The sequence below is a fragment of the Alosa alosa genome, chromosome 2 (genome assembly GCF_017589495.1).
Source record: "Alosa alosa isolate M-15738 ecotype Scorff River chromosome 2, AALO_Geno_1.1, whole genome shotgun sequence".
In the NCBI taxonomy this organism is placed as follows: domain Eukaryota; kingdom Metazoa; phylum Chordata; class Actinopteri; order Clupeiformes; family Clupeidae; genus Alosa; species Alosa alosa.
This window is the reverse complement of record NC_063190.1, coordinates 23058865-23081971: the sequence shown is the minus strand read 5'-3', so window position 1 is coordinate 23081971 and position 23107 is coordinate 23058865. Positions and strand designations below refer to the sequence as shown.

The 23107-nt window shown below is 42.7% G+C and overlaps 2 protein-coding genes across 2 annotated transcripts in view; one reads left to right on the top strand and one right to left on the bottom strand.

Annotated features, from left to right (window-relative positions):
• Positions 1-431: 431 nt before the first annotated feature.
• yipf6 (Yip1 domain family, member 6) lies at positions 432-5595 on the bottom strand. The gene is made up of 7 exons (XM_048238131.1): positions 5553-5595; positions 4557-4685; positions 4303-4381; positions 3576-3618; positions 3134-3259; positions 2563-2723; positions 432-1162 (listed from the first exon to the last, which is right to left on the bottom strand). The coding sequence occupies exons 1-7, from the start codon at positions 5583-5585 to the stop codon at positions 1041-1043; spliced, it is 693 nt and encodes a 230-aa protein (XP_048094088.1). The 5' UTR covers positions 5586-5595; the 3' UTR covers positions 432-1040.
• A 457-nt stretch (positions 5596-6052) lies between these two features.
• ophn1 (oligophrenin 1) overlaps positions 6053-23107 on the top strand; it is a 27591-nt gene continuing 10536 nt past the window's right edge. The window contains exons 1-13 of the mRNA XM_048237516.1: positions 6053-6618; positions 9772-9867; positions 10036-10097; positions 11269-11340; positions 14335-14436; positions 14918-15028; positions 16486-16590; positions 19757-19886; positions 20086-20186; positions 20374-20465; positions 22492-22570; positions 22734-22767; positions 22936-22998. Of these exons, the coding sequence (XP_048093473.1) occupies positions 6465-6618; positions 9772-9867; positions 10036-10097; positions 11269-11340; positions 14335-14436; positions 14918-15028; positions 16486-16590; positions 19757-19886; positions 20086-20186; positions 20374-20465; positions 22492-22570; positions 22734-22767; positions 22936-22998 (1201 nt within the window). The 5' untranslated portion in view covers positions 6053-6464. The remainder of the gene's footprint in view (positions 6619-9771; positions 9868-10035; positions 10098-11268; positions 11341-14334; positions 14437-14917; positions 15029-16485; positions 16591-19756; positions 19887-20085; positions 20187-20373; positions 20466-22491; positions 22571-22733; positions 22768-22935; positions 22999-23107) is intronic.

Here is a 23107-nt window from a genome sequence, read left to right as displayed (position 1 = left end):
ATAAACCTTCCATCGAAACAAAATATCACCCACAGAGAGGCACTAAGTAAGGTATACTGTGTCCATACATACACACGCACCCACACACACACAGATGCACATGTGAGGTTGCACAGTATGAGGATGTTACTTTCTCTGTGTGTGTGTGTGTGTGTGTGTGTGTCACATTCTATACTATAGAATGCTCAATCAGAAAAAATCCCTCGAGACAATCACAGCAACCCTCCAATGGCTAGGCACTTGCGCACGCACACACACACACACAGACACACACACACACACACAATCAATCAATGCACCACAGGAAGGTGCTCCTGTGGTTTGACCCATACTGATGCACAGCATGAGGTGCACTACTGTGGTGTGTATGACTGTGTGTGTTTGTGTGAATCTCCATCCTCCATATCGGTGGTCCATCTTATGAATCTTATGGGGGCGTTGCATGCTCAACGACCCCACACACACACACACACAAATTTAGTGAGCAATGCCATTTAATCTGCACATCAGAGAAGTGTTCTCTCACATACCCAGTAATAGGATTAGATAAGGATATCGGGGCCAAAAAAAAAAAAAAAAAAAAAAAAACCCTTCAAAGACACAAGCCAGTGTTCACCTCCGCGGGTACATCCCCGCCCTGCCATAGTCATGATGCAACCAAGCAACCGAGCAAAGTTCAGGGAGGGAGACAGTGAAAAGTAGGAATGACATTCGAGTGAGACGAGTGAGTCTGTCTATAAAGCTGGTTTTAACTATGGCCTGCGCCCCCCTACATTCCCTCATTTGGAGTAAGGAACATGCATCACTGTTCATTTCCTGGTCCGCCGCACTCAACACGCCAGTCGCTTCTGACCAGTGATGATCAATGGAACACACCCGCTGACCAATGGGGTGCTGCGAAGAGGAGCAGCGGTGGCGGCGGTGGTGGTGCTGGTGGGGCTGAGGCCAGAGAGAGGAAGAGAGGCGTACATGGAGCGTGTCCTTGTGTGTAGGCCGTATACCACACACTTATACACACACGCACACATGGTTCTGTTTTCTTACGAAGACGGTGAGAACGTCAGGATCATCCAGCCGATCACAAAGTAGAAGAGGAAGACAGGGTACACCACCAGGGCTTTTCGGTTGGGGGGCTGGCTGTCAGCCAGGAAGGCGGTGGAAGCTGTGGAGTCATGCGGCGCACACACACACACACACACACACACACACACACACACACACACACACACACACACACAGACAGACAGAGGAGGAAACAGCAGTTAAAGCAAGTTCCACAATGACACACACACACACACACACACACACACACACACACACACACACACACACACACAGACAGACAGACAGACAGAGGAAGAAACAGCAGTTAAAGCAAGTTCCACAGTGACACACACACACACACACACACACAGCCCAAAGCTATGGCTGCTTGCAGACTGAGAGACAGGTAAATTACCACACCAGACAGGATAATCATCCTCATCCCCTCTCTGACAGTGTGAACAACATGCTATCGCTACATGCCAGAGTGCTATCAAACCCCCTGCACCCCATCAACTTCCCTTGAAAATTAGCCCCAAATTATGAAACATTGCACTAATTAACTGCAGCACTAAGCCAAGACATGGAGTGCTCCTTAGTCTTTATTTGAACAGGATATGCAGACAACATGCCAAATCAGAACTGGGGTCCTGTTATTTACTCCACCTGTTCAGCTCTGTCATATTCAACTCATTAGGCAGCTCCTGAGATTTCCAGCCCGGAGCTATTTAGCTAAATAAGGTAGAATTAAAGCAGACACGCACCCACTAGCAAGGGAAGGAGGCTGTGAGGACACTAACCGGGCCACCACTGCATGGCAATAACAGATCAGTCAAGAGACAATACTGCCACCTACAGGTGACTACTCGCCAAATCCATGGAGCAAATGAGAAAGAGTTTTTTGTGATGAAGGCTTTTTACAAGTGGGTCTCAAAAAATTTGAATATTGTGTAAAATTATTTGGAAAATACTTTTTTTTTTGAGACCGACCTGTATACTCTCAATTCAAAACATGAGTCAGTCGGTCAACTCTATGCACCTACTCTAGGGGGATAGACAGTGACGGAGGAGAACACCTGTACACCACTTTTTTTCGGTCTACAGAGGTCTACAGCTGAGAGAGATGGGTGTTTTAGATTGCTAACCAACGTACCGCATATTCATCATTCATCACATTCATTCACCACCAATGTGTGCATGACGTGCCCATAATACACCCAAATACAGAGAGGTTGGTGTGTTTTGAGCTACAGGTGAGGGGTGTTTGAGATACAGATGAGAGCCAAGCACGTCACCATAAAATATATATATATATATTTTTAGCAAGAGCACCATGACTAGAAATCAAAATGCAGAAGTCTTATGCTCCTTTAAAATACATGTTTTTCCCCTTCACCCCAAGGTTGTTGAAAGCCTACACTACTTTTTTTTTTTTTTATCTCTTGTCAAAACATCAGTAACAACATTTTCCATTAATTACTATTTAGAAATGAAATGCGACTAAAGTAAAGTGCTTACCAAATGTTGACCAGCCGAAGGAGGCGGTCACAATGACGAGCCGGACAACGAAGCTGGCTGTTGCCGCTGACACCAGCAACAGAACAAGTCGGCACACAAGCATGGCCACAGTCAGAGGTAGGATACAGTAGCCCAGCACACAGAGACTCTGGAAGAACGATCTGCGCGCGCGCGTGCGCACACACGCGCGCGCACACACACACACACACACACACACACACACACACACACACACACACACACACACACACACACACACACACACACACACACACACACACACACACACATCAGGAATCTGTGTTTGATATGCTGGTCATCCCCAGGGGCTATATTCTGGACACATATATTATTTCTACAACTCCAATCAGTTAGGAATATTCTAGTGAACTCTGTGAGCCCAAAAGTCAGAGCCAGTTAGGGTCAACGCAGCAGGCAGATGATAAATATTATAATGAGGAAAAGGCAGCAACCGAAATAGTCTTACTGTCAATCAACTCCTGCACCTGTATTCAGGGCGGGTTAATCAGGATTTGGTTTGTTACTCGAATGGCATAGACTGGAAACTCACATGGTGCCTCCAAGAAGTTTGGAGTTGAGTGTGATAATAACAGAGCCGAACCAGATTATGACAAAAACTTCAGCAAACTGGGGCCCTCCGTCCTCTTTGCTATCTGCTGAGCCTCCTTGCAACAGTCTGAAACACAAAAGGCCAACCTAGATCAGAACAGGACATGTTTCACTGCAGTATTTTCCCCTTTTATTTCACAGGGTAAGAACAATTTTTTGTTTTATCACTTTTATGTTTATTATATTGTATAATTATTTGGTATTTCTGGGAGGTCTATTTTGTCTACAAGGCAGACTAAACTGAAGCCTCAAAGACACTGTTCATCAACACTCTTTCAAGCTGACAATGTCAAGGAGACCCTTTGTGTTCACCTATGGCCTATACTGACAGCATAATGGGACACATCATAGCACACACAAATCTGACAAACTCTCATACTTACAGAGCAAGAGTGACACACAGCAACAGAGGTCCCCACAAGTCCCCTGAGACAGGGGAGATCATATCACACATTAGGAAAGAGCAGACACACAGAGAACAGAACAGCAATCTCCATGGACTTTATTTTGAACTCTCACTCACTGAGAACTGTTAATGCCACAATTTGAAGGAATCAACCACTTTTTGTTTTTAAAGGCAACAAGTTTTTGTACTTGTCTCCAAATGTATGTTGCAGAATGATATGGTCATCACGCGAAGGACAGATAAACACACTCTTTATTCACGCCAGCTGACTAGGCTATGCAATATGTAGTTCTGTGGTCAGGGTTGAACCACAGAAAAGCATTCACAACATGGCACTGTAAACTACAATACCCTCAAAAGACAACATTTTGCATACTAGCGAGCTTTTGGTGTTGGTGTTTGCAAGGTTTCTGCATGCCAGTCAGTTAATTACTTTGCTGGACCAGAACGTACCACTGCTTTAACAAAAAAGACATGCAAACTGATTTTACCCTTGAGCTATAACCCTGACATGCTTTTTCCAGTCATGATTGTTCCATTCAAGACAAGACCAGTTCACCACTCAGTAATGTCAGCGCAGTGTGTTAGAGGTCACTGATAGTAAATGCCATCAGTCTTTGGCAAAAAGAACCAGAAAGTGAGAAGATTTCACCTCACATTTATGAAGGCTGAATGGTCTATAAAGCAGCCTACTTAATACTCACAGTCTCGGAGGAGGGCTGAGCTCTTCTTTGGGTACATGACGTGAACAAACTTGTTCCCCACAGCTTTCAAATCCCTCAACTGCAGAGAAAGATTTCTGTTTAAACAACTGTATTCCCATAACAATAAAACAAGGTGAATGTTTAGGAACAATTTCATAGTGTGGTGCCTTCCAGTAAAGTTCCATCTGAGCCATGAGACAAAATAACAAATAGATCATGGTGATGGTTTCTGTTTAAGAGGGGGGCAGTCTTACGATGGTGTCTTTGACCGGTTCATCCAGGGTGGAAAATTCATCATCGGCACTACTGGAGGCCATAGGCACAGTAATGTCCCCCTCCACGGGAATATCCTCAGATATGGAGACATCTGACAGGCCGGCAAACTGTGGTAAAAACAACAACATATGCAAACCTATGAATGAATGCAACCCTACAAATAATTTCATAGAAAACTTGTTTTTCAGCGTAGCTTGTACAATCAGTAAGCAGGAAAAAAGCAGGCTACTGAAGGCTTTGTTGCTAGGAGAAGATTTGTGGTTGAGCTACCTACAACCAATTAGATTACATTTGTATGTTTGTCATCTTCAGACCAAATCGACTGCCAATTCGTTCATTTAAACGTAATGTGTGGGCAAGGACTCAACACACCATGCACACATGGCTATTCAAGACCTCATAACATGACACGTGAAGGAACATTAACTGGAAATAACAGCAGAAGCTAAAAACAAGTTCAGTGAGTAGTATTGGCTGGAACTTGGGGCTTACTCAAAGATATACATAACATTAGTATACTATACAGCAAATACAACATAGAGGACAGACGACTTTATTCAACGTCAACGCGAAAGATGACAGGCAATATTGACATAGCTAGCCACTACAGCTACTTCATTAGCCTGCTAGGCCACTGTACCTTTCTGCATGTCAAAATGCTCACAGTGAAATCATATGAAGCAAATATATCAACCTAACACTTACAGAGTAAGGTAGATACATCGATCATTACAGTAAAAAGAATGCAACAGTTGCGTTTTAAACAAGCTATGTTATGACGCTAACGTTAAGATCTGCTAACGTTAACTTGTCTGGGTATCAAATCCATACAGCTTATCCTGCGGTCACCATTTTGGACAACTTTCCAGTTGAGTCCGTCTATGTTTGAATAAAATGCATCCTTAAATGCTGAATACTGATAGCAACGGACTATAAAGTAACAACTGTTGATGAAAAACATCGTATATTCTCACCAAAGGTTTGTTGGCTTCATCTACTTCCGCCATCTTTACGACTCTACACGGATGCAATGTGATACGTCATCTGTTTTGTCATTTACGTTTACGTGTCAACTGTATGCCTTGAAACACTTCAGTACTGCGCGCAGAATATGCAGGTAAAACGTTAGTGTAAAATATCTCATAATTCAAAGAAACACATTAAAATCAGTTAAACAATAATTCAGATCACATGCAGTTGGCTGCATTAAATCTATTCAATCACAGTGTCGGATAAACCTACTGTTTTTTTTCTTCTTCACATAATCCAGTTGCCTATAACATTTATTTGGGGCGTCTTTGGGGGTAATTAACTTTGATTTCTTCAAATGCAATCTGTGTAGATTCCATATAGCATTTCCATGCAGCATTTACTTCATTTATCTACTCACAAAAGCCGCCTATCTCTTTAAGAGAACAGAACGGCTAGAGTAGTGGGAGTTTCTCGTTTTTTTCTTTCCATGGCCCAACCCGTATTTGTCCATTCACTCCCACAACAAGGAAAAGTGTCAAAGGCAAATTTCTTAATACGACTATAAGCAAGGTTATCCAAATAGAACAACAAATATTTAGACCTACGCTTGCTTCAAGTACTTTTTGCATATTGGATTACTTGAACTCGCAACATCTCGGACTCAGCACATGCACAACGGAGGGGCTGATTCTATCCGAGCATTCTGCAATGTACAGCAGCAAAACTACTACGCGGATGGATGAAACTTCATTAGAATAGGAGTATTAAAGAACGCGACCAATTTTGCACACAACAGACAACCCCACAAGACCGCCTCTCTCGGGGCTGTTAAGGACGCACTGTTCAAAGGCAACCACCTTATAGATTGAAGCTTATTTCCAAGCGTGTCGTGCGTATAGGAAGAGAGAGAGAGAATGGGGCATCCTCCGCTGGAGTTTAGCGACTGCTATTCGGATAGTCCGGATTTTAGGGAGAGGTTGAAATGTTACGAACAAGAACTGGACAGAACCAGCAAATTTCTCAAAGAAGTGATCAAAGATGGGAATAATGTTATAAGCGCAATAAAGGGTAAGTGGCTAGCTTTCTCTCACTAGAGGTCCACTTGTGGTGCAGGGGGGATTTTAGGGAGGTCATTTTTGTATGTCTGCCAAAGCAGTTAACGGAATATGCTAAATAGTTGCCATAATTGTGCCTGTTTCATTCATTGTTAGGAAGTCAACGCAAATTAGTTCATACTTGTTTGGTTGGTTGTCATAATTCATCCACGTCCAGGCTAATCGGTTTAAATGAGGGATTTGAAATGGAATGGCCCCTTATTGTGTCGTGGGATAGCAGATGGATCACCCACATTGTCTCAGGCCGCACAAATTGATTCAGAGGCTGTTGGCAAGCATCCATGAACTTTTGTTTCTTTTTAGGGTAATAATTTAGCACGTTCGTCGTATTAGGCTTATGTGACGGAGTTGTTACACATTTTGCTCCAGCTGAGCTGTCATTACAGTTTTTACATCTATTTGAGGGCCACACAAATTTTCCACTCCAATGAAATCAAGTCCAGTCTTGCTGAAATTCTCTGAGTCTCAGCTCATGGGCCCCTCAAGTCAGAGCTGTTGATGAGAGTTACCAGAGATGGGCCTTTATTCAGACATCCAGGATGCAGAGGGACAGACAGATTCAGCCACCTGCAGATGACATTTAGTAATTCTTGAAATGTAAAATGAACGCAGTATGCATGCAAATAAAAAACGAATTGAATCCGTAAAATATAGTATGAATATCACTAACTGAGCTGCAGACATATTCTGACACACACACACACACACATGCACACAGTGAGGGTATTGAGTGTACTCTGCAGACAGAGGAGAGGCTCACTCTGTTTGGAGCAGTCTACAGTGAGGTCACGCAGGCCACTGAGTGGAGGAGTGGGGGAATGAAAACCTCCAAATGAAGAAAAAATCCCCTCCGCATCATGTGGCACATAGGCGGATGGCCAGACACATGTTGGAGGAAGGGATAGAAGGACTGAGTGATGTGCTATCAAAGCAGAGTTGGCAGCAGTTTCTAGTGTATTTTTTCTTCCCTGTTTTTGCAGAGGCAGGAGAAGGGCATCTTGGGAAGTCGTGTGAGTGGCATGCCACTGAGTAGTTGCAGTTCTCCTCTGCTTTTGCACCTGCAGACAACACAGTATCACTTCCATTTCCTGTTTGCACAGGAAACCAAAGTGCCACTCGATCATACGTTTAGAGGCCTAGGTGTAAGAATAGCATAGACTGGGCAGAAGTTATCAACATTGGAGCTACTATATGAGATTTAGCATTTCACTAACTAGCTCACTCTCTGTATGACTTGTTTGAATATGCCAGTATTTATGTAAACAAATGGCAAAGTCCATCGTGACTGTGCACTGTGTTGTGATGTGATGGTGATGTTGTGCACCGCACCCAGATCTGAGAAGATGGAGGGGGAGCTGTGATATTGAATCCAGTACAGGTCATGTGGTGCTGGACAGGTCATGTGATCTGATTCAGCTGAAAAGCCACATCCTCCCAAGGTGTGTAATCATCATCGGCTGCCGAAAATAGAAACAAGAGCAGCATTTAGCTGACCTAAACGAGAAATCATTGGGCTTTATTTTATGTTGGGCTTGAATTGGTTTCCGCTCTCTGAAAATGGTTATATCTTCTTTCTTACTGTCTTTTTTCGCTGATAAAATAACATAATGTGGGTGTGTGTATGTGTGATGGAGAGAGAGAAAGAGAGACAGAGAAGGAGAGAGAGAGAGGAGATAGTAGAGACAGAAGGAGAGTAGAGAGAGAGATGGCGGCTTAACAGCATTGGCATTGTGCCCCAGGGAGATGCCACTCTGCAGAGCCTCTCACCCCTCTCTCACCCCTGTGTGGTGTTTCATCTCCCGCACAAAAGCTCCCTTTGTGACAGGAGGCTGCGGCTGGATATATTCATTTAATCTATCCAGGGTAATTACCCAGGCTCTCTTCAGGGTAGAAGTCTACCATGAGCCGCATGTGAAGTGAATCAAAGGAAGGGCTCGAGAAGAAGAGTTTGTCTAGAAGAGTGTGCACGCCGTTAGCTTGATGAAATTGTGGTTACGATATCTCAACCAAACTGTTGACAGTCACATAATGCTCACTGTTTTGGATAAGCATCTGGATGATTGGCGAGGAAAACAAAAGGTTAGAGACATCACAACCATTATGTGTGTGATCACATGGAATATCACAGGTTAAATCTTTGATCATAGTCGGTAACTGTGGATCATGATTTTGAGTCAACAGGTCTATCTCTCCAGTATTTGCTATAGGTGACTCACTATTTTGTCTACAGTCTTCCACAACAGTAATTTTAATGCAACTCAGCCGTGGCCCACTGGTTAGCACTGTGGACTTATAACCGGAGGGTTGCCGGTTCGAGCCCTGACCAGTGGGCCGCGGCTGAAGTGCCCTTGAGCAAGGCACCTAACCCCTCACTGCTCCCCCCCGCCCGTTGTAGCAGGCAGCTCACCGCGCCGGGATTAGTGTGTGCTTCACCTCACTGTGTGTTCACTGTGTGCTGTTTGTGTTTCACTAATTCCCCGATTGGGTTAAATGCAGAGACCAAATTTCACTCACGGGATAAAAGAAGTATATATACTTATACTTACTTATACTCTGTCATATTCCATGATGTGTGTAGCCACATATGTCTATATTATGGATATCTACAAAACATCTGGATATCTATATCATAGATATCTTCAAAACATCTGGATAGCCTACATATCAACAGGTTATTTCATTCAACTATGCAAGTATTTCATTCAAAAAATCCTATCCTTCTGAAATTGCAAATATGTATACAGGCAACATAAAATTAGAAGGTGAAGAAGTTTGTTATTCTCTTCTGTGGAATACCTTGTTGTTTTGCCCCAAGGGGGCTCCTTTGGACTGTAACCTGGAAGTCAAACCATTACCTCAAGCCCCATGTGTGCCCTGCTACCTCCCATACACTCATGGAGAGAGGAGGCCTACACAGACGGCTATATGACAGAAGCCTGGGCCTCTCCTACTCGCCTCCCCTGGAGAAGCTGAATACCATCCCCTGAGCACCTTGCCCCAGCCCCCCATTCAATTCCAGTTGTTCTTATATGTCCTGGAAGTAAAGGAGGCGATACTGATATGCATCATTTAATGTGGTTATGCTCTGTTTTTTCTTCTTCTGAAGGATACTCTGTTGCTGTTCAGAAGTTTTCACAGACTCTTCAGTCATTCCAGTTTGACTTTATCGGAGACTCACTGACAGACGATGAAATGAATATTGGTAGGTTTCTCATTCACCTTTTACTTCTAAATTTGATCATGTTTACTTTAGCTGTGTGCATGAGTTGCTAGCAATTATGTCCCGCTGTGATAAAGTAATTTTGTGTAAGTTATCAGCCTACATTGCTTAACACTGATATGCCATATTGTTTTTGTTTTGCTCTGTCAGCTGAGTCATTCCGTGAGTTTGCTTGTCTGCTCCAGGAAGTGGAGAATGACAGGATGATGCTGGTTGGTTATCACACTTTCCTTCTGCCTCTATTTAAAGTTCAAGGCAACTTTCATGTGCCAATCATTTCTAACATTTCTAACAAACAAAAGTTGATAATTAAACTTGTGTGTCGGTAATCATGTCAGCCCTAAGAGAGGAAAGTACAATGTTGACATAAACATTTAACCGCTGCTTCTGCATAACAATGCAACAATAATTCAAATATGTAGGCACAATGCAATTATAAGCAATTATATGTTTGGAAGAGAAGAAGAACTAGTCAGTTTAAGTCAATATTATACTTCCCTCTCTTAGTGCTGACATGTTTAAACAGATCATTTGCCCTTAGTGTAGTCTTTGTATCTATAAAGAAAAACAAGCTTTTGGAGGCTATGTACACACTAACTACATAGCATAACATCAGTGTGCTAAAAAAAAGAAGTCACAATACTTTTGTGGAAGGCCCTGAGTCTGGTTAGACTTGTAGGGCTGGATCTGCTGGCTGTGAAGTGAGTCAGACTCACCTGATGCTTTTGATTTAGCTAACACTGTGGCCCAGTATGTTTGACACTCCTCCAATACAGACAAACGAATGCCTAAAGACAAACCGGAGAGTCTCTGTGTTCCAAAGAAATGCTCCATCCACATGAAAAGCAGAAATGGAGACCAGATGAGGGAATTAGGTCAGATATGAGACACATTACTGAGAGATAGTTGTAGTTTTTTTTATGGTGTGGAGCAACATTAGTGACATGAGGGTGTCGAGACAGCCAGCGATAGGCTGATGCTGTGCCATTAAAATGTTAAGCCATACTCTTTGGAAATATTCTGCACGTTCCAGGTTTCATCTGCACAAGAGAGGCTGAAGCACACTCTTATGATTCCAGACTGCCCGTACTCTCAAATAAAGACCACAGAGAGGAGGGAAAACATGTCATTAAATTCAGGGTTTTTTTCGAAGGGATTTGCTGCTGTCAGGTTTTTCAATTGTGTATGGGGATGTGGGTGTTTGGAGAAGTAAGCGGTTATGTTTTGCCAGTGTATTTTTGCCCACTGTGCATTGTCTTGTATCCTGTTGTATAATGCAAAATAGGCTTGGTTGGTGATTGTCCACTGTTGGAAACCCCCTGCCTACAGTACAAGGAAATTAACACTTCTCTTGTGTATATCTGGAATTGTTTATTCGTTCAGGTTCAGAATGCTTGTGATCTGCTCATCAAACCACTGGAGAAGTTCCGTAAGGAGCAGATTGGTGTAACAAAGGTGAGTGATGAGATGAGTGAACGTTCCATAGGCAACACTCACAGTGGCACCTCATCACTCCTGACAAGTTATTCCACACTAATACTGTGACTTTTCCACAGGGCAAGGCCAAAAGGTCATGACTGTGAGTTTATTTAACTAGAAGTGATGCAGGTGTGTGTGTGTGTGTGTGTGTATGTGTGTATGTGTGTTTGGGTCTATGTCTGTGTGTGTGTGTGTGTGTGTGTGTGTGTGTGTGTGTGTGTGTGTGTTTGCATGTTTGTCAGGCAGTCAGGCGCATTCTTCAGTCTCAGTAGCAAGTAGCAAGGCTGAAGACACTGTGAGAGGGGAGAAACTCTGATTTATGGAGTATGACATTGATGCTGCTTGCATACCCCCCCCCCCCACCCACACACAATATTGTTCCTCATATTGCTCTTGTATCACTTCCTCCTCCTTCCTGTCTTATGCAATGCATTGCATACACATGTGGAAACACAAGCAACTGACAAACATCAACTCACATGCATACAAAGGAAGGCAGTGCTAGGGAAACTAGAACTCACTTGCAATAGTGGCTTTTCTAAATATTTACTTTAGTGCAAAACCCTTAGTAGCTTCAGACAGAGCTTGCGGCTGGGGAGCTAGAATCCGCCATAACATTATTTAGGAATTGTAATACTTCAGCTTAAGTTAGATCTGTGGAAAAAGGATCAGTTTTGGAAATGCAGAAGTAAGTGTTTGTGTGTGTGCATGTGTGCATGTGTGTGTGTGTGCTTGCGTGCTTGTGCATGTCTGAATGCAAGTATGGGGAGTTAGGGGAAGAAAATGACAGTTGCTGGAAAAACAAGCACTGAAGAAAACCGTATCCATTCGGTCCTTCATGCCTGAGTCTTTGTGGACTTCTCTGTGTGCAGCTGTGTGAGATTAGCAGGTACTAGCTTCAAATATGCAGCCGCCACTCCTGAACAATGCTATCTCTCCCATTACGTTTGCTTTAGCGCTGACCTATAAACACCTTTATCAGCCTTTATCAACAGGGGTCCGCTGGCACCATGTCACATGTTTACTCGTCACCTCTCCCAGCATGCCTTACTGTTGCCGTGTTGGTGGGTCATTAATCACCACTGTGTGAATGAAGCATCAGACACAGATATTTGAACTCATCCTGGACATTCTGTGATTTAGGCCTCTGAATTCAAAGACTGAGATTATAAATGGCTATCTCTGAAGACCAGCTGTGCCTAAGGATTCTTGATAAAGCTTACAGCCGGAGGTCGTTGTTCTGGCAAATGATTGAAAAAAAGGGCACAATAGCACAAATAGCACAATAATACTAATAAAAACACAAAACATTGGCCAGTGCTGGGGATGTACAGTACTGTGCAGGGGAGCAGGGAATAACGGCTACAAATATAATATATCGTATTAAATTAAAATTTAATGAGTAACATTTGTTGCTTCATTACATAATATGTAATGAAGCAACAAATGTTACTCATTAAATTTTAATTTAATACGATTCAGATATTCTCTGTTAGTCACAGATCATAGAGCAGTGACTCATAGAGCATGAGGTAATTTCTAAGAGTCGTGTAGCCCAAGGTGATGTCCAACGATCATGTGACACAAGCTAACATCTGCAGCTGACGGCAGGAGATGGTTTATCGTGACATGCTTGAGATTGGATCACAAATTCAGTTCAACTTGTTCAACTCGTTATGAACACAAGTACATAAGTACATTATGATTTATGTATGTTTTTTATGCAACTCACATTTGGCTTTGATTTTGATTGAAAAGCGAAGTGCTAAACCTTCAAAATACACATTACCACTCCGATACGATAGCTCACATCTTAGCTTAACAAAGAGGATGGATCTCATCTTCAAACAATTGAATGAGATTATAAATGGGTATCTCTGAAGACCTAGCCTAATGAGCCAGACCCACATCAAGATGTAGGGTCTGGGGACTCACCATTCGCAGTGCTCAGTCCGAGGGGCGGGATAATCGGTTGTCTTTCAAATTCCCTCTGCATACAATAGGATAGCGCTACAACTCATGAGTCCCAATGCGTTTTCTCACCAGCAGAGCTAGTTGGCTAGTTCAAACTTTTCAAACTTCAAAAAAGGTTAACTCATGTCACACTGTTCGCCAACAGCAACATCCATCTTCTTTGTTTTCAAGTAGCAGGGAATTCACGCGAACCGTTGCAAGTCTGCCATCAATCATTATGTTAAGCCCGCCTACCAACTCTATACACGAAGTGATTGGCCTTATTGAAGCTTAATTTTTTCAGCTTGCAAGCCAACAGAGAGTTGCTAGACTACCCGGGCAGCAAATTAAATTTGGAGTATATAGTACATCAGTACATTATGATTTTTATATGTTTTTTTCTGCAACTCTCTCACATTTGACTTTGAAAAGCGAAGTGCTAAACCTTCAAAATACACATTACCACTCGGTTACGATAGCTCACATTTTAGCTTAACAAAGAGGATGGATCTCATCTTTCATCAATTAGCAACATTTACATGAACAGCTAGTTTATGTGGCGCTATGGTCTATGTTTTTAGGGTAATTGGAACAGAAGTGTTTGGCTTCCACACATGGTTAGCTTTGCAAACGCAGGGCTTTTTTTGCAGTCTCCATTTTGGTCAGACTGTGAGCTTTAACCAGGCCGTGTGGTTTTTAAGGCTCTATGAATAGAAATTAGTTTACTAAAGATGCGGCTTGACCACAACATCTATCTCCGTTCCAAGCCATGTCCACATTTAGACTGTCCAAATGCAAAGTTTCCATATTCACTCAGCTTTTTCCTGCAGTGGCAATCACACAGTATTTATGTTTTTAAAAATGACTTTCCCTTTGTCCTTATAGCTTGTGCAAACATTTGTACACAGGTTAGAAAATGCCCTCAACCACTCAGAAGGTTCCTATTCGTGCCTAATAAATTTTTTGGCTTGTGTGTGTGTGTGTGTGTGTGTGTGTGTGTGTGTGCGCTTTACGCAGGAACGAAAGAAGAAGTTTGAGAAGGAGAGTGAGAAGTATTACTCTCAGCTGGATAAACATGTGAACATCTCAGCCAAGAAGAAGGAAACACAGCTCCAGGAGGTGTGTGGTGAACACGTGCATGTGAATGACACAGGCCAGCGCCATGGCCAAGTACTTCCTGATGTTCGCGTCTCACTGGCCCTCAGCGTTGCATCGTTTCATTTTGCACAACTGAGCTAGCTTTTTTTCCAGCTCTTTGGTCCAAGCTCTAAATAAATAATCAGGATCAATTTCACCTCAGGGCCGTTTTCGTAGATCTTGTGCATTGTGTCCTCATGTGTATTCCCCACGGTGTGCACATGGTAATATCAGAGTCCCTCAGGGCAAGTCATTGAGTCACACACTGATAAGAAACAACCATATTACTGCAATTTTACTGACAAACGTTTGGCTAGACTTTTTATGGTACTAAATATTTCGGTGTGTATAGGTGTGTACGTACGCAATTCACATTAGTGTGAGGGTGATGTATATGATATACTGCGTATGTATTGTCATATTTATGAATGGCTGTGTCGTGTGTTAATGTGTTTCTCTTCAGGCGGACGAACAGCTTGATAAAGAGAGGGTGAACTTCTACGACTCGTCAGTAGAATATGTCTACCAGATCCAACAGGTGCAAGACAGGAAGAAGTTCGATGTGGTGGAGCCGGTAAATGAACTTCTTGCATCAGTCTCATTCATTTCCTCCTTAAACTCCATCCACAACTGTCATAAACAAGGCCCAATTTACTAAACAACTACTAAAAGGTGTCTGATCAAAATAAACAACCAAACTGAATGTGTTTGCCAGAGTGTAGTGTAGTAACGGGTTGATTATCCTGAGATGATTAAGGGAAATGAGTCTTTTGTTGTGGGAACATGTCTCAAGACCAAGGGGAATACCACATTCACCCACTGCCCAGTCTCTTTCTCTTTCTCTCTCTCTCTCTCTCTCTCTCTCTCTCTCTAAACCAGATTAAAGCAAAAAGACGACTGTCCCAATTACAACTAGAACTTGTACAACTCCCTGTTACACAGGTAGAACACAGATAAGAACAGATAGAAACAGATAGTTCTGATCTTTAATTATGATTGGCTAAACTGTGTTCAAAGCCGTTGTAAAACTCTCTGCAAAAACCTTTACCTGCAACTGCATCTCTATCCAGTAGTGGTGGCATCTTGAAAATACATACTTCCCAAACATGCCCTTTGGACAAACTCATACACACCAGGTGTTGAGCTCTTAAAAGAACCAAAGTCAAACTCTTAACAGCCTCTAAACAGGTGTAATCTTCAAGCCTTCTTTTGTAATGTTTTTATTGTGTATGACTTGGGTGTGTATTTATTTTAATTGGCCTGTGCGTGTGCGTGTGTGTGTGTGTGTGTGTGTGTGTGTGTGTGTGTGTGTGTGTGTGTGTGTGTGACTTGGTGTGGATGTGCATGTGAATGTCAAAGCCTTCCAGAAAGGTGGCATTTCAATTGACAGTTTCTGTCAATTATGCTATTATGTGTTAGCCTGACAAGCCAGACCCACTCCAAGTCTATAAGAGACTGGTCAAAAGACCGCTGTTCGCCAGCATCAGCAGCCATCTTCTTTGTTTTCAAGTAGCAGGGAATTCACACGGAACCGTTGCAACTCTGTGTTAAGCCCGCCCACCGACTCTATACACGATGTGATTGGCCTGACGAGAGTTTGGTTTTTCCAGCTCTCAAGCCAACGGAGAGTTGCTAGACGACCCTGGCTGCAGATTACATTTGCTGCCGCTAGGGTGCGTCTAGATTTCTAGGCTAATTATGTTTGTTTGTATGTATGTTTTTGTGATTTGGTGTATGTGAACATCAAGGCTTCCCAAAGAAATTACATTCATCTCTCTCTCTCTCTCTCTCTCTGTGTGTGTGTGTGTGTGTGTACAGCACAATCTTGTTATGTGCAAGAAACCATGTATTCATGATTCCATTTGGATTGGCAGGTGCTGGCCTTCCTCCAGAGTATCTGTGTGTGTGTGTGTGTATGTGTGTGTGTATGTGTGTGTGTGTGTGTGTGTGTGTGTGTGTGTGTGTGTGCGCATGCGTGTGAGTGTGTTTGCATGTGTGTATGTGTATTCATGATGCCATTTGTATCTGCAGGTACTGGCGTTCCTCCAGAGTATCCTGACCCTCAACAACCTGACTGTGGAAATGACTCAGGACTTTCTGCCCTACAAACAGGAACTGCAGCTCAGCCTCCAGAATGTGAGTGAGGGTTAAAGATGGGAAGGGTTGGGTCGGAGGGTGACGGGTTCATGTGGAGGTGAGGAGAGAGTCATTCTAAAACTGAGAATATCCCCTGCATTGTTTGATAAGGAACTAATGTTCCCTCTCAGGAACTAAAACCTAAAAAGCCGGAACAGTTCCCTTTGAATTTTCCCTCTGGGGAAATATCTCTGTGTGTTCCAGTAAAGGAGCGATTTGAATGATTGTTACCGAACGTTCTGTAGGCCAAAATCAAAACACTGGTGAACGTTCTCAAGACTACCTAGACGTGAGCCTCTTCTGGGTTGCCAGATGTAATGCAGACTTAGTTAACGTTAGTTTACCTGCAGCTGCTTAAACGTTTCTCCAACCATGACCCAGCTACACATTACGGAAACAGTGAAAACAAAAAATACCTCTCTAACCAACGTAACATATTTAGCTGAAGTTAGTGATGCAGATTTTATATTCTTCGTTTGGGCCAGCCATGGCCTACTGGTTAGCGCTTCGGACTTGTAACCGGAGGGTTGCCGGTTCGAACCCCGACCAGTAGGCACGGCTGAAGTGCCCTTGAGCAAGGCACCTAACCCCTCACTGCTCCCCGAGCGCCGCTGTTGTTGCAGGCAGCTCACTGTGCCGGGATTAGTGTGTGCTTCACCTCACTGTGTGTTCACTGTGTGCTTCACTAATTCACGGATTGGGATAAATGCAGAGAACCAAATTTCCCTCACAGGATCAAAAGAGTATATATACTTATACTTATACTTTAACAAAGACGTCGCCATCTCAGGAAGCTCCTCCGATGTCCACTTAATTGGTTTCTTGTTTTAATTTTGGCAATGTGCCTGCCTCTTGTAGGATAGGCTACTCGTTCATGACTACAACTGACAGCTGTTGACAGCTGGCCTTTGCTAATTTGGCAACCCAAATGGGGGGACGCGACAGCCCATTATTAATACGCTATTCTAGAATTAATCGTTCAAAACATAAAATGAAAATTCCAAGAGATTCCACCCCGTAACTCATTTTTTTCACTGGTTTTACAGGGTTTTACGGGTTATAGTAATGTTGTCAAATAAGCCATTACTTCAATTCATCGTGTTTCCTTACTCTCTGTTGACATATGGTGATCATTTTTGGAATGGTTACAATTTATTTTCCATTATTTCCTACATACTGGTCCTTTAAACCTGCAGTAGGCAAGATTTTTTTGATCATATTCACTGAAACCGACACTATGCGCCGACAGAACAACATCAATCAGCCGGTTTTAGAAAAAAACCTGCACTTCTACCTCCACCTAGAGCCTGTTATTTGTTTTGCAAAATTCTACAGCTCCCGGTTCTTCTGGTACAATCAGAGCAGGGCTGTGTGAGATCTGACTGTCAATCACAGTCTGGTGCAGTCTAGTGCGTACTGACGAGCACAAACTCAATGAGAGGATGCTCGGTGGTAGTGGGGGAGGGGCATGAGAGTTGTAAACATTCAAAATTTTGGCTAAATCCCCTCAATCTGTCAGACTTGCCTACTGCAGCTTTAAGATAAAAATTCTTACTTACATGTACTTTGAGCTTTCTTGTAAGATTATTTGACTTAAAATAAGTCAAAATCTTCTTAAATAAAACATAAAACAATATAAAAACAAGTCAATTTATCTGCTAGTGAAGTAAGTAAATTGTCTTATCTTAAATTAAGATAAAATTACTTACTCCACTGGCAGATAAATTTACTTTTTTATGTCTTCATTTAATAAGATTTTGACTTATTTTAAGTCAAATAATCTTACAAGAGAGTTCAAAGTAAGTATCTTTTTACTAAAAACAATACTAACTAGATGTTTTATCTTAAAGGGACACCAGGCAACGTTTTCGTGTTAATTACTCATCTTCGTGAGTCGGTATATGGTTAAATGACTCATTACAGGGCAAATGAAGACTCTCTCGCGCGCCCCTACTGCCTGTAGGAAGAATATCCCGCTTGCAAGTTCAGTGTATCGTCGTACCCACCGACCGAAGCAGGATCAGTTTACATCCTGCATCCACAGCACAGAGGCAGGCTAACGAATCGCTAGCGATTGTTGAAAACGTGTGTATAATGGCAGAGCCGGCGAAGAAGCAGCGAAAACCCTTGGAAGATGCAAAGAAAAGGAAAAGAGCTTCAGACCGAGCGAGGGGGAGTTTCGTAGAGAAAAAGCATCAGGCTTGCCTGGTGTCCCTTTAATATGTAGTCCGGTTCGCCCTGTCGGGACTTATTTTCCCAATAATGACCAGCGTTCTATACATTATCCCGCTTATTACACGGCTACTTGCCAAAACGAAACAAGAAACTTCCCACGATATGACTATTTAGCCTACATAGCCTAGGCTATAGCCTATTTGTTACCGTTCATCGTGGCTTTTGCTGAGAAACAAATAGTTCGCTACAACACACGCTGAACTTGAATCAAACATTCTTTATCGGAGGAACTCTTACTCGGAGGAAACCACACTGAGGTTGATGCTTCAACAGTGTTTTTTTTTTTAAGTGAAAACAGTGTATAAGGCCTAAGAAGAATCTGTACAAGGCCTTGCCCTTCTGAGTCCCTGTACACTATTTTGGCTTAAATTTTAACACAACATTTTTAAGCATTGGCCTTTGAGTGCAGTTTCCTCCTTTCCATTGGTCTCTGTGTTACATCAAACAGCAGTGTTACAGCAGAATGCACCCAAAGCAGGTTCTGCTAAATTGTTGTGATACATAAACTAGGGTTAGTTTCCGTAGTTGTTTTAGTCTGGTATCCAAGAGGGGGAAAAGCTCAGATGACGTGAGTGAGGTCCATCCTGTAGTGCAGATTGAAAATATTTTGCAGAATGTTTAATGCATAACACTAAAGCTGATGGTACACAAGACGAATGTTTTAGCAATGGCCAATGCTCCCGAGCATTACCGGTGGAAACATTCCCAATGATCTTCCAATCAGAACACATGGAGCTAGTTATGTGGTTGCTCAGCAATATCCCTCAGTTGCCTCATTCATCATCACCTCAATGGGGCAACACCAAATACTTATTAATGGGGCGTGAATTGCTATCATGAGGACTTAGACCATGGGGTCATTATGATGGAGGTAATTATGTGTGTTTGTGTTTGTGTGTGTTTTGTGTTTTGTGTGTGTGTGTATGTGTAGACGCGCAACCACTTTGAGAGCACTCGAGAAGAAATGGAGGAGTTGATGAAGAGGATGAAGGAGCCCTCTCAGATTGGCAAGATCCATGGGCAGGCCACCATCCAAGGCTACCTCTACGTCCAGGAGAAATGTAAGCACTTAGACGCCTGTGCTCAAACAAAGCAATTCACTGCGGATGCCTGATAAGAGGATGGCCCTTCATCAGCTTGATCGACATGTCCCATGCATTCTTTCTTCTTATTCTTTCTGTGTTTTCTCTCCTTTAATCTCTGTCTCTGTCTGTCCCTCCCTGCCTCCCTGTTTCTGGATCTGTGTGTTTTACATTTCAGGGGCTTTGGGCGTGACTTGGGTGAAGTACTACTGCAAGTACATCAAAGACAAGAGACGTTTTGTTATGGTGCCTGTTGAACAGAAGACTACAACCAAACAGGTATCTTAACAGCGTAGCTTAGTCATTTGTGGGTTTTATGACCTGGTGTAACAAACAAACAAACAAACAAACACACACACTCAAAAACACAGGTCAACAGTTTTTTATTGCTTAGCGCTAAGTGCATGCAGCTGTTTGTTGTCATGCTGTGAGTGAAGAGTGTAAACAGGTTGTTTACTTCTGTCAGACAACCTCGGAGCTCACCCTCAAGTCCTGCATCCGCCGGAAAACCGAGTCCATCGACAAGCGGTTCTGCTTCGACATCGAAACTCATGAGAGGTGAGCTTTCCGATACTCTGCAGATTGAAACCCATGAGAGGTGAACTTTCCGATACTCTCCAGATTGCTTTACCCCCCAGGCAGTTTTTAGATGGAAAAAGTGAGTGTGACCGCAAGGGTGGAGTGAGGCACCCCGGCAGATGGTGGAGCCCCCAGGGGCCAATGGACACTAAAACAGTCGGGGTGGGGATGGGTGGAGGGGTCGGGTAGCACGGAGCTCAATGAGAGATCCATGTTATGCCACATAAACACAGCTGCCAATAAAAGGACCACATATGCTTCCTAACAGATGGCCAGGCAGGCGGTGTAGGCACTATCTTGGAGCACACACACACAAACACACACACACACACAGTTATTTACTAACCTCATATATCCTAGTGTGTACAACATTTACACTCTTTGAACATGTAGGGAGTCAACAGACAGTTTGTAGTTAAATACTGTATGTTCGTGCAATAACAAGTAGGGCTGAACGATTTATTGCATTTGCGAAAATATGATGAAACACGATCTTCAAACCGCAAAGGCTGCGATTACGCTTCGTAATATGCGACGTCACCAAAACGCATTTATACTTGCGCTTGCCGACGCGTCACCGACTCTTCACACCGACCACTGAAGAAGCAAAAAACGTGAACAAGAGGCCCAGCTAACAGTGTCGAGAGGTTAGGGGGGTATTCCAAGTACATGGTTTAGTGACAAACCTGGGTAAGTTAACTCAGAGTAAGTGGTAAACCTCCTAATAGAAGAGCTGTATGGCTTCATTTGCCTAACAAAACAATGCCATAGGGCTCTTGTTGTAGGAGGTTTACCACTTACTCGGAGTTAACTTACCCAGGTTTATAACTAAACCACATACTTGGAATACCTCCCTGATCAGTAGAGCTACTTTGGTTAAAAATAAACCTCTTCATTACCTTTTGCTCGAACCTGCCATGTCCCTGGTGCTAGTTCATAATTCCACTGTGCTGCTACTCTGGCTGGTAACTTCGTTCACATGTCCAGCTGACGATATGACCATTCCCCTTGTGCACTGGAGACTTTGTTTACTGGAGTACAGTGACAGTGACAGTGGGGGCATTTGCGATATCCAAGGGGGTTGGCGGCGCAAACATTTCATCTTACAGGTAATGAATTGATGCATAATGTTATCCGCGAGTAGTTGACACAGCTAACCACCAAAAACCTGGCTGTTCTAACATTAGCTTACCAGCTAAGGCTCTTAGGCTATATACATGCTGCTAACTGCTGATAACTTTGCCTGTTTAAAGAGTTTTGTCTCCGCGATTGGCTTTGTTGTGATATTATGAACAAACTAGTTAATTTGCATGCATGCCTATTGCGCTGCGGTGTTGATGATGCTAACCTTTAACACCAATCTGAACGGTCATTCAGTTGAATTTATTTGCGCTGCAACAATCTAGTTTGTTCCGATTCACGTGCAAGTAGCCTACAGAGGAGAGGAGCGGGTCTGTGTGTGTGTGTGTGTGCGTGCGTGCGCGCGCGCGTATGGAGAGCACAGGACAAGGAGAAGCCGTGTCAGTGCCACTGCATGTAGACCTGTTAACTAACGAAAAAAGATCATATCTACACGAAATAGAAACAAAATAGAAACGTATAAGAATCATTAAATGTTTACAAGGCTGGAAGTTCAACAAATATAGGCCTACTAATGTGATTAAAATGGTTAAATAAAAAATATTTCATTCATCAATCTTATTCAATGACCTAATGCCATCATAACATAGGCCTGGGCTCCAGGAAAGAACAGTTTATGTTTAACTTATCTAATTTTGTGTTGGTCATACTATATTGTTTGTCTTTGTTGAATAAGACAGAAGATAAAGAGCTTAAAAATAATCGCATATTGCATCGCAATCACAATATTGGTGAGAAAAATCACAATTAAATTATTTTCCATAATCGTTCACCCCTAATGGCAAGTCATGAGAATATGTGTCTGTGTCTGTCTCACAATGACACTACTGATGTGTGCTGTGTGGTGTCTGGGCTGTTGCCATAGGAACAGTCCCCTGACCCTGCAGGCAGTGTCAGAGGTGAACAGGAAGCAGTGGATCGAGGCCATGGATGGGAAAGAGCCAGTGAGTGTCTTCCTTTTCAGATTTGCCATGGTTACTAGTAAAATATCACACACACATACACACACACACACACACACACACACACACAGACATACAATAGTAATGTGTACTGTATATTCATGATATGACTTATTCCCAACTATTGTGTCTCTTTTATTTTCAGATTTACCATAATCCTATTCAAAATAAAGCTGAAAGTAAGTATAATTTACTAATAATTTGGCTAAATGTCATCAGACTGTCCTAATAGCTATCAGTATGTGAAAAGTGTTTCGACTTTAGTCCAAAGTCCTTAATAGAAGATTCTTCAGTAGTATTGACATTCATAGGGGACTTGTTTTAACATGATTTGGGGTTCTTTGCAGTGGAGCTGAACGAGGTTGGATTCAAGTTTGTACGAAAGTGCATCAACTATGTTGAGACCAAAGGTGAGATACATTCTGAAGCATATTAAACACAGGAGTTATGCTATAGCGTTATGGTTTGTTACCATGATGATTTCCAATGAGTCATTTTGAGGAGGAGAAATGTGTTCCT